This window comes from Rhipicephalus microplus, chromosome 1, assembly GCF_043290135.1.
Source record: "Rhipicephalus microplus isolate Deutch F79 chromosome 1, USDA_Rmic, whole genome shotgun sequence".
In the NCBI taxonomy this organism is placed as follows: Eukaryota; Metazoa; Arthropoda; class Arachnida; order Ixodida; family Ixodidae; genus Rhipicephalus; species Rhipicephalus microplus.
Genome location: NC_134700.1, coordinates 43,415,641 through 43,428,172, shown reverse-complemented (window position 1 = coordinate 43,428,172; position 12,532 = coordinate 43,415,641). Strand labels below are relative to the sequence as shown.

At 44.8% G+C, this 12,532-nt stretch overlaps 1 protein-coding gene across 8 annotated transcripts in view; it reads right to left on the bottom strand.

Annotated features, from left to right (window-relative positions):
- The window catches only part of LOC119178803 (proteasome adapter and scaffold protein ECM29), an 881,180-nt gene that overhangs the window by 292,497 nt on the left and 576,151 nt on the right, over nucleotides 1–12,532 (bottom strand). For all 8 annotated transcript variants that reach the window (XR_012895350.1, XM_075895092.1, XM_075895224.1 and 5 more), the window contains one exon: nucleotides 6,385–6,541. Coding sequence is in view for 7 of the 8 variants with exons in the window: in XM_075895092.1 (XP_075751207.1) it covers nucleotides 6,385–6,541 (157 nt within the window). In the remaining variant the exon portion in view is untranslated. The remainder of the gene's footprint in view (nucleotides 1–6,384; nucleotides 6,542–12,532) is intronic.

Genomic DNA, 12,532 nt, shown 5'->3' with positions numbered 1-12,532 from the left:
AGTAGGACGCGGAATGCAGGCAGTCTAGAGCGTCATCGATGCGCGGCAGTGGATAAACGTCTTTCTTGGTAACAGAATTGAGTCGGCAGTAGTCAACGCAAAATCTCCACGTACCATCCTTTTTCCTCACTAGAATGACAGGAGCAGCCCACGGACTTGCCGATTCCTGTATTATTCCCTTTTCCAGCATTTCTTGGACTTGCTAGTTGATGATCTTGCACTCCGATGGTGCCACTCGATAAGGTTTCTGCCTAATGGGATGCGCCGACTCGGTGTGGATCTGATGACGTATCCGGGACGCTGGGATTAAGGGCCTTTGGCTATATTTAGAAAAATCGAACACTTTCGTGTGCTTGAATAGAACATCGAGCTGTGTATGACGTTCGCTTTGGTCAAGTGACTTGCTGACCATTTGTAGCAATCGGGCATCTTCTGAACCTTCTAAGCCTAGATGTTCATTTTGGCTTGTAGCATCAAGAAGCGCAACCAGCATCGTACATGATTCGGGTCTAAATACAGCAAGTTTCATGCCGCCTGGCAGAATTGCAGGCTCCATGAAACTGTTCATTGTCCACACACCGGCCCGTCCATCAACGACTGGCACTATACAATGGGGAATGAGAATGTTCTTTTTCAGACATGCCAAGGGAATCGGTTCGAGTGTGGCGTCAAACGTGCCACAGTTGTTGCTGGAACATGTCACGGGAACACACACACCAGAAAATGCAGGAAAGACTGAGTCCACGGAGACGAACAAGATGCATTCCTCCGGACGGGAATTTTCCAAGAGCGCCGTTGGGAAAGTACCATGTATAGAAAGATGCCCACTTCTGCAGTCTACAGTTGCCCCACACTCACACAAGAAGTCAATACCCAAGATAACGTCATGTGTAGACCGCGGAATAACCGCAAACTCTGTGCAAAACACCTTGCCACACAGCGAGACGTCCACAGTACAATATCCCACCGGACACAACACGTCCCCACTTACACCACGAAATGTCACCCCACGGTTCAGGTAAAACATCACTTTTGGTCCCAGCAGGTTTTTAAAATTTACACTCATCACCGAGACTGTCGCGGCTGTATCCACAAGTGCCATAGTAGCCACTCCATCGACAACTACATGAACTTTGTTCTTTAACATAAACGCTGACGTGGGTATACCTGTAGATAGCACCTGTGATCTCGCGGCCTCACCCTCACTGGCCGCACCGACTAGTTTTCCGGCAGTGGTGTACGTGCGCGTCGCCGTGGCGATGGCGATCGTGGAGCACGGGGAGCTGGTGGTGGTGTCAAACTTCGATCACAGGCCGGCGAGACCCGGGTAGCGGGTACCAGGTAGCGTGACCCGGTAGGTGCGCGTGGTTTCCGTGACGTGGAGTGCGGATGGTCGAAAGGTTGGTGAGACGTGTGCCAAGACTGTCGCTGATATGGACGGTGGTCACAAAAACGTGCGCTGTGACCCGGGACACCACAGTTGTAGCATACCGGACTTGGTCGAGGGGCACGTTGTTGCTCAGAGTAACGACTCCTCTCGGAAGGCATGGGATAGTGGTACCGTCCTTCGGGGGCCCTGTAGGGAGGCGATGTTGGGTAAACAGGTGGGCGAAAACTTTGTCCGTAGTTGGGAGGTGGTTGACGGGGGAATCCAGCCTGCCGTGTGCCTTGATATTCATAAGCGTCTGCTGCGTTGATCGATGGTTGCCATGGTGGAAGAGAAACAAGAGTCCGCACACGTTCTGGTTCGCTTACGTACCCATCCTGAAAATCGCTGGGGCGATGATAACTCTGCTGACATCGAAGCAGCTCTTCTTTGACGATCTGCCGTATGGTCAAAGCAAGGTCGTTAGGCAGCACTGTTTCAACACTAGCCACAGTGGGGACATTGGACAGGCGGCCGAATTTCGGAGAAATTCGTCGCATCTTGAGGGATTCAAAGGTACGACAGTGCTTCATCACGTCGGACACGGAGTTCAAGCAGTCTTTCCCAATTAAGAAATTGTCTTCGGCTATACTCTTGAGAACGTGTCCAGCCTTGTCTTCTTCAGACATCCTCCCATTCACGATCTTGCACAGCTTCAATATTTCTTCAATGTATGTCGTACATGTTTCTGCTGGAAGCTGTGCCCTCTGAGACAATGTTTGCTCCGCGCGTTTCTTCTTTGCGTCCGAATCACCGAAGCACTTCTTCAACAAAACGTTCCCAAGTCGTGAACATGTCCTCGTGGTTCTCGTACCACATAAGGGCGGTGTCAGTTAACGAGAATATGACATGATTGAGCTGTTCGTTCGAGTCCCAGCCATTGCTTCTGCTCACCCGCTTGTAGTTCTTGAGCCACACGTCGACGTCTTCTCCTGAGGTCCCGCCGAAGTTTGGTGGCACTCTGTAGTACGGCACGGAACCCATCGTAGTTGGCCTCGAAGCGTTGGATGGCTGCTCTTGGGCCATTACGATCGTCGAAGGTGGAAGTCCGGCGAGGCGGCGGCTGTGACGAAGTCTTGGTAGTGAAGCTCCCGTCTTTGGGTTCGTCCTACCCAGCACCTTTCACCAAATTGTTACACAAAGTAAGGTAACTTAATGGGGGGTTTTAATGGACCCTGAGTCCGCGATCACAGTACAATGATGATGATCTCCACCGCCATGGCTCGTACCCACTCAGGGGGATCGCAGTGGAGGCAACGTCGTCTTCCTTCTCTGCCCATGCTTCCCTTGTTTTTCCTGGTAATGATACTTTGTATCAATATGAACAGATATATTATAAAATAGATTTGTTTAAGGACCAATATAAGGGCTGCGTTTCTTATGCAAGTGGGTTTATTATACAAGTAATTGTGGTAGCTCACGAGCACACTAAATTAACACTGCAAAAATGATATGTCGATGAATAATGTCAATGAAGACATGTGCTGTACAATGGACTAATGGTTGAACAATTGCTTAATGGTCCCAATCAAAGATGATCCTAGGTAGGGCATCTTCACATTTTTGTAAATGAGAATACAAGCCTGCACGTGTAACATTTCGTGTCTATCTCAAAGCCAACACCTGCACACCTTGCACAGTCCCCAATAACATCTTTGACGTTCGCTAGGGGGACTGGTATCATTTCGCGCCAATGCAGTTTTCCCTCCAAAATCTGCGCAGTTCAGTTTTCTGACCGCTAGGCAGGAAGTTGAGAGACAGCTTAAAGGTGGCCAAACAGAGCATTGTCAGAAGCCACATGTATTCTTGATCGTGTCGGGAAAAGTCTACAGAAGATGTAGATCAGCAAGTGAAAGCATTGTTGGCATAACATTGGTAAGCTCGAGAAATTGGCACATCGCATTTCAAAACGGCACGATCACAACCTTTGTCTTGCGGGTGGCATCGACAAACCCAAAAAATAAATCCCCGAATGCCATAGTAATAGCAATTAGGTCATGGGGCACACAAGGCAGAATGGTAGGGCGAGTTTGGAGAACGAGCAACCAGAAGTACGAGATGATTATGAGCAGACACGGGTTGTGCGGCTGGAGACTGCGAGAGCTGCATTGCAGAAACGTGTGCGTATGAAACCGGTTGGAGTTATGGTGAAGTTTTGGCATGGTGGGTACTGTAAAATACTGTCATTTCTTCTCTGATAATTCCATGCAGACCGGAAGAGGCCCATTATGCATGAGCATTGTTGCAAGGTGATGTGCAAGGCTTGCAAGGCGGATTGACTGAAGCCACTGTTACACAGAGACGACGACTGAAACCATCGAAGGGTCGTGCGCAACGAGGCCATAAAAAAGTGGTAGGTCCTATACACTTCAGAAGTTGTTGTACGCATTTGGTTTCTGTCATTACATCGTTGACGCAACGGCAAAGCACAAGCTGATCTTCAATATAAACAGTGTAAGACTCGCCATAATGCTGAACGTGAGCAGCCTGTGTCTTCCTTGCAACTTATGAACAAACCGTGGGTCTGCCGAAAATCTGCCATGGCTCATTCTTAAAGACAGAAGACCAATCATGGAATTGGTTCTCGTGATTCAGGGACCATATCTTGGTTACTTTGGATACATAAAACTGCACGTGTGCTAACTTCAACGCCTCTTTCCAGTTGTAAACGTGAGAGGTACGGGAATTGATACCCCGCATCTCCACCATTTGAAATAACACGGTTCCGGTGATACTTTATTTCAGGAGCAGCAGGATGGCGCCAATGAAGAAGATGCACAAGCAAATGATGATGGTTATTTACAGAGGAAGAAAATGAAGTGCAATAAATGGCTACCTATAGTGTAAAATTTTCCCCACTTTCCAGCTTTCGTGTCAGTAATAAAAGAAGACAAATATTTTTGCTAGACTAATTGATATGCTGCCCTAATAAGTGGCCATACAGGTCTTGAAACAAACCACTTAATAAAAACTTTGAGTTTTTACTTTATACAAAACATATCACACGGGTGCTATATTTTATGTGGCACCTTCATCCTCATTTATTTACTGAATTGGGAATTTGTAAGGAGGCCTAAGATAACCGTTCGCATGCAAAGTGCACGCGATGAATCGGCGCAGAATGACCTTGAACTGTCGAGCTTCATCAGATAGTTGCGACAGAAGGTGTGTCAGCGCTGTACCCGATTGCATGACTTTATTGGGATGCCTGAGCAAGCGCAGTTTCATCTCCTCATGAATACTTGCTTCATGGGTGAGCAATTTGCAATTGTTTGAAACTAGGCTCGTGCGAATAGTGAATTTAAAGTTTGAAGCAAATTCGAAGTGAATAGTGAGTTTGGTCAAATAATTTCGAACAACATTTGAATAGTAATATGACATATAAAAAAAATGGCCATATGTATCATGACCTAATTAACCTGTAAAATATTTTTTATTGAAATAAGACCTTTATGCAAATGCCTTTTTTTTGTTTAAAGAAAGTCTAAACAACATTGAGTAGTAGCAGGATTTGACTTTCAGTAGGATACAAGTAACCTGTTACCTGTAAAATACATACAATTTTAAAATTTATTATACTTAGCATATAAGCTGTCGTAACAAGCTATTAGGCTTAAAAAATGATGAATCAATTTGGGGGTAATATTTTAATTTAAAGGGGCCCTGCAACACTTTTTCAAATAACCATAAAACGTATTCACTAAAGAAGCTCATCGCCTTACGAATTCACCCCACGGCAAAAAATTTTAGAATCCGTCCAATACGAGCGGATTTGCAAAGATTTGTCAGACGCTGCACTTGCATTCTCTCTTCTCGTCCCAATGAAAGCACTGGAAGTTATGCAGGGAGGAACGGCATAAGAAAAGAAAACACCTCACATGCTCCTCATGACCTTGAGCGCTTCTTCTCTTTTTTTCGAATAGGTGGCTTTTTCAGTGCACTTGCGCATGTATGCATGAACAAGTGGCCGTCTCCCGTGGCTGCCCCCTTAGTGACCAAGCGGGCATGTTCAAATCAGCCAATGGCTGATACAAAGGTTGTGACAAGTGATTTTTGAGCTTGTGGCGTCGTTTGTCGAGAGAAGAGAGCAACTTTTGGCTGGCTTTGAGAATTCATTGTGAATTGCAGGTCGCGTACTGCGCAATAGTATTATTTGGCTTGCGTGTTCTCAATAGCCTCGACCACTGATCAGGAAAGTTTTCTGGCCATGCTGAAAATGTGTTCCAGGGCCCCTTTTAATGTAAAGTAAGGCTTCACGGCAAAGTGCATTTTCTCTGGATAGGTGCTTTCGCGACTTAGCACTGTATATTGCAGTGAAACCACCTTTACAAGCTCTTACATGAAGATTAATTTACACCTACTTGTTCATTGCGAATACTTTGAAATTTTCTGCAATTTAAATTCGAATACTTTACTATTTGTTTCAATATTGGAAGCATTCGAATATTCTCACAAGCCTATTTGAAACCTTTACACTATCCACTCCTTATGCAGTTCACACGGTGCGATCCTGCACTGCTACTATGCAATATTACATTTCTTAACAATCCTTCTCACCTGATGTGACCATTGGGTAATAAAACACTTGACTGTCACACAGAATGCATGTGCTGGATTTCAGGTTGAACCCTGTTTTCTAAGGTCACACAAGTTTTTGTATTGCATGCAGAATTTTTCAGGGGTAGTGCTTGAACTGATGACAAATGCCGCTGTTAATAAATGCTTACTGAAATTCACAACTGTGCCTCATGAGGACATCTTGCTATGAATGCACTTCAGATTTCTTCAGCTGGTCACATACAAAAAGGGTGTGTTTCACGTGTCTCATTGTTTCATCAAAGTCATAAAAAAGTAAGTGTTGCCTCGTACAGATTGATGTACTGCACTTAGCGAAAAGCAAGGCAGTCATCAAGTGAGGCTGCTATTAAGCACTCTGAAGCTGACGTGGAGAGGCTTACCCGGTCCCGTTCATCAGCATCGGCGCGCACGCTCAGCTGGTTCAGCACCGGGGACTCGAGTTCACTGAGGGCATCGAGCAGGGCACCAAACAGCAGCGCCAAGTGGGGCCTCAGGGCGGGCCCGGCACTGCGGCTCAGCTGCACCAGGGTGTCTAAGCTGCACCAACAATGAAAACTTCAGTGATTGACTTTTATTGCGATAGGAATTATAATAGATTATAATAGATACTCTCGGCTAAATTTTGCCGCCGTCATCGGCGTTGGCCACCACCGTCATTCACCGTATATGTGTACGTATCTACATACATGAAAATGCAAGAAAGAAAAATACCTAATCCAGAAAAAAACTACTGCGTGCGGCATATAACATCTGACTTCTTGCTTGTGATTGCATGGCGTTAATCACTTTGCCACGAAGGAGCAGTTCCTTCAACATTGAAACGGCAAGCTATTTATTTCTACCACTTACCGCTAGCGATAGGCATCTGGGGGAAACTATCTTGCTTTTAGCATTACCAGCAAGATGGCGCAATGAGTGCACCTCGCCAGATTATCACGACATGACGACATGCGCTCATCTCCCACACGTACTTTGCCCCGCGGAAAGGGGGGGGGGGGGAGGGGTAGCCGCTCATGCATGTGTGCGCTTATCTAGCGGTGTGGAGAACCGTACGCCATGGGCGTTCACTTGAAAGATTCTGTTGTAGTTACTGGGTGCACAGAGGTTACTGTACTTGCTGCACAGTGTCCGTTTGCAAAAAGGGCGTGCTTTTCAGACACAGTCAATTAAAAGCTGAGACACTTTAATTCATCTGTACCTGTGAGTACGTTTCGTGCATCATTAGTGGGGGAGCAATGTGGGGCACCTTTCGATTTGCTTACTATTCTTCGTGTGACGTTACAATTTGTTGCTATCGCATTCATTGCTTCTTCTTTGCAGCAAAGCTGTGACTTTTTCATGAACGCTGTGCCATTAGGCTTGAAACTATGATAAGCACATCGTTTAGTTATATTTTGATTATACTGGCTACAAATAACACTGAATTAAAGGGCACTGCATTCCGCGGATGTCAAGGAGTCCAACGAGAGAAATTTTATGGCTGTAGCTTACCTAGAACAACAATTACAAAGCTTCTTCAGAATTATCATTTGAATGACAGAGAAAAAGCACTTTTCGAATTCCATCTTTTCTAAAAATATGTAACTTCTCCAAAATAACATTTGCCATCTTATTGCACCGTCGACATATTCAGCTTTTCAGCGCACAAAAGGGGTGAAATTAGACTCTGCCAAAGTTTAGAAAATCATGACAGAAGACTTAGATAATAAAAAAGAGGGGGTTCCACTGGTCGCTGATGCGATATAGAATGTTATAATGACTCAAACAATGGTCTGTCCAATGCATGAAAATTGATCAGGTAAGGAATGAGTAGTGGCAGAAACCAAAGTATAATTTTCAGAAAAGTAGATATCTGTGTTGCAATTCTACATTCCAAAAAGCAACTTCCCACTTGAAATCACTCAGCCTCTGTGTAGTGCAATGGCATCCCTGCTAGAGCTAAAAGAGATGACACATTAGTTTTGGACAACACAAAAACCAGTCAGAATAAATTGTTTCCACCCAGGCCAAAGTGCCGCATAGCCACAAATCTACTGCACACCATTTTTACTTTAAAGGGGCCCTTTTAAAGCCGGCAAACAGCAGTGTCTCTTGGCTACATGATGCAGTTGATTTGGAAATGTGGCGTTTTCTAGCACACTTTGAACTCAAATTGTAAATTCCCTATCCATGTGATCTCCTGTGTTGTTTGGCTCACGTACTCTCAGGAGCATCGAATGCCGATGAGAGCATTTCCTGGCCATGTGAAATTATTTTTACCTGCTATTCGATTTGCAGCACTGAATTAATGGTGCGGCCACTCGGCAGAGTTGGACGCATCAGATGCATTATAACTAGTTAGCCAGGGCCACATCCAAGAATGGGGTAGTATTTATGTGTAATAAAAGCTGACTTTGGCAACATGTGGTTGATGTGAAGCTGGGTAAATACTTTAGTATCTCCCGAAAAGTTGCATGAAAAAGTTTCGGGGGAGCTGTCACTACTTCCCTCAACTTCCCCTAATTATAGCCCTGTTGTTGGTGATTCAAATAGGGCAACATTTTTTCGAAGCAGAATGGTATACAGCACGCTTGACTTCAATCAAAGTAATAAGACAAAAAAATTCAAACTGGCATTATTTAAAACACTACATTCAAGCTTTGGCATTTTTGATAAACCACTTACGTTTCAGCGAAACTATCAACTATAACGATGCATGCAAAATCGACAAATCATTTAGAAAATAAACAGATGTTGAGGTCCGTAGGTACCAAGTTTTACTATCACCAGTTAAAGCTGGATGCAGCAATAGCTCCACAAATAAGGTTATTTTGTTCCATTCACCGTGGTTATGACCTTTTTTTTACTCAAAAGTAATTTGACACCTAAGAGAAATAAAATACTCACAATATTGAATTTCACTTGTACTTTGAAATAAACCAACTGGTGTGCATCGTTTTTTCATTAAATGCACTGAATGTTTAGAAATTGCAAAAGTGGCACAAAAGTGCTTTTTGCCACTCATATTTGTATATAAATTTTTTTAAGAATACCAAGATATTTTTGCCAGAACTAACTTGAAAATCATAGTTTTGGAAGCAACACCTGTCCTTAGCACAAATTTTATTAAAATCTGTAACGGAGACCTCATGTCTGTTCTTATGAGGACACTTTTACTATTCAGTGAATTACCTACCTGTGCCATCGAATTCTCTTTAAGAAAAACAAAATGCATGTAATGGCAATAAAAAACTCCTGTTGTGGAAATTCTAGCCCCGCCATCCGTATCAGTGGTGTTGTTCATGAATAAAAAGCCACGATGAATTTTAAGAAATTGCCGGGTATCTATCTGCTTGCTTTCCTGCAAAGGTTGTCGAAAAATGATGTGGAGGTGCTGCGTGAGATATAAACGCCATGTGACAGTAATGTCAAGAAACAAAGTTTTTGTAAAACACAGAGCCACTGGTAGGCGGCAGCACCATGTGGTCTAAGCAACGCGTAGGAAACACCCACTTCTTTTTACATTCATAGTGTAGCATTGTCAGTGCAGTGTAAGAAACAGTAGGGCCTTTACATTATGTACCTGTGCGTTTTCTAAATAAAGAAACACACTAACAAATTCCTACAAAGTGATGTTGCACGTCAAATATGCCTAATATTTGCTTTTTGATTGCTTTTTGATGAACAATGTTCACAAGTATGAACACAGCCTTCAGATCATTAAGGTTTGGCATTGAGCAACAGCTTAAATTTTCACTGGGTGGCTGATTCATTTGACAGACAGAAAAACAGAAAGAAATGCAGACCACCATACAAACGGACAAAAACGAAAGACCAAATTCTTGCACTGAAGGATCCCAAGAAAGACTACTGTCTTTAGAAATCGGGGGTTTGAACCAGAATAAAAAGTAAACAATCATCGGTACCATAAGGTGTAGCACACCTGATGTAGTAGCACAGAATCATGTGAATGCTCGATACTGTTTCAAAAAAAAAAAAAAAAAAACCCTCCTAGGTGTTATTGTGTCGCGCAAGAAGCCATGTTATGTAAAAAAATTGCGTGACAGAAGCGCAGCTACGAAAGAAATCATAAGTGCAAGCCAGGAACAAAGATGATAGTGCCGCATTCTCTTTAAATTATTGTTATCGTTCCATTTCACTGTCAGTAATCCTCAACACAAAACATGCCAACAGTGTTCGAGAATCTTTAGGACTGCAGTAGATCATTTTGTTAAGGGCCCGTAAACCACCCAGAGGTCAAAATTGAGTTGTGGCGGGAAAATTGTGCATGAGTGTACGACGAACACGGAGCTGTGATAATTTTTCGAAACGGTGCAGTAATAGCGGAGTTAGACACGTTTGATTATCAAAACCGTGACTACCACACCTTTCACTCTCTCTTGCGCTTCCCTCCACTGGTATCCTCTCCCACGCCCCTTTGCCTTCTCGCGAGTGCCCCTCCCAATTTCGCATGCCATACATCATCCCTGACGAGCTGCTTGAAACACCATCCAGTTCCAATTGACGGGACTCCGGCCGTCGACTCCGTCAGTTGCGTGCTTGTTGGCGAACAGTGGCTGCCATAATCGTGCCGGTATGGAACTCGTGTTGAGCGCACGCCTTCAAAGGATTGCCAATGCAATGGACCCATACAGGGACACGCCGTGCCCTGCACGTGTTACACACACGCGGGCAACACGACGAATAACAACAAGCAGCGCGGGGAGCTGCTTGCAGACTGATCGGAAGTTGTAGGCTTTTTTTCAACCAGTCACAGCATATTTGGCATATTTGGCTCAGCGCTTCTGAAATGATGGTACAGCACGTCATGCGGAGGCCTGAAAAGCCCAGAAAGGCCCGGAAAGGAGGAGGAATCGTTTCTTCGAATTTGTGGCGCGCCGGCAGCTCGTAGCACTGCCACGTGCAGAATCGTTGATCATGACGGAATTCTGTACACGATACACGCATTTACTTGAAATGCTTGAAAAAAAAAAATTGGAGGTGGTTTACTGGCCCTTTATGATTACGCCCACTTCATGAACATGACGCATTTATTCTGGAACCTACATCAACACTAGTGATATAATTCTAGAATATTTGCTGTCAAGTGTACAAATGCCGACACATTTTGCAGCTTCCGAGTTTATCGACAGCTAATGCTCTGTTGGCCGCTATCAGTGCTAGTGGGCATCGTTGCAATCTGACCTTCAGTTTATAGGCAACAAGTTCAGTCGAATAAACAGTTTCACTTTGAAATTACAGTTCGCTCCCTTTGTCCCCCTCACGACCCGGTGATATCTGGTGGAGGTGCTGCTTCATTCAAGTACCGGACACCCCCATCAAGCAGTGAACCCAGCCCACATCGCAGAGAAGACACTGACACCATCCAGGAGCAGCGATCAAGCCACAGGCAGCAGGGTCTACCACCGGAGTACGGGCCTCTACAAGACAAGGCTAGGAAAACTATGGCCATGACCTCGACTGCGGCAACAATGACAACCACCGCTCTTAGAAACAGTGGACATTGCATGCGCTAGATGAAAAAAAGAACGAGGATGGCGCGTGACATGAGGTTTTTTGTCTTGGATCTGCGCCGCAATAAACAGCTGCGTTGAGACGCTCTGCTCTTGATCTCCAGGCATATTAATCTTTTAAACCCGGTTATCTATGAAAGAAATCTTCGGATTTACATTGGTGTCGAAACTTGACCCGGTTCAAGAAGGACCATGAAACGCCTGCGAAACACGAAAGCAGCTCAACGGCAACACAGCACCAAGATCATCAATGGAGTTGATGAGCTTCTGGCCTCTAATGAAATTGACCTGGCAGGGCTTCACAACATTCTTCAGCGCCTGAAGAAATATGCCGACAAGCTCGCAAAGGCAAACGAAGCACTGCACACCCACTATGACTCGGTACTGGCGAACATGGACTCTGTGCTAGAGTACGAGGACTGAACTGTGGGGAGCATTAGCCTTCTTAAACATCACATCCAGGAGCTGGCTGTCCGAACATCAGGGCCAGCAATGACCAACAGTGAGTTGCCAACCTACTCTTCTTTGCCGCGTCAAGCAGCTCTGTCAGGTATTTCCAGCGGCACAGGAGCCAGGCTTCCTAAGCTAGACCTAATAAGACTCGACAGCTCCCCCTCAAAATAGACCATTTTGGGTCCTCTTTCGATACTCTGTATACGAGACCTCGTGCTTTAATAATGTCGATCGGTTTCACTACCTCTGATCTCTTCTCGACCGCCCTGCTGCAAAGGCTATTGTAGGCATACTGACAACAGACAACAGTTATGAGGATGCCATTTCTATACTGAAGGAGCGGTTCGGAGACATGCGCATGATTGAGCAGAGGCATCTCGAAAATCTTTGCACTCTACGTCTGGTCACTACGTCAGCGAACGCTAGTGCCCTGGGAAGCTTTTACGACTTTGTTCGAATCAACATAAGAGGGCTCAAAGGCCTCGACGTGTCTGTATCTTGCTACTCTGCCATGCTGTGCGAGGTGCTAATGAAATAGATTCTACAAGACATAACGATGGAA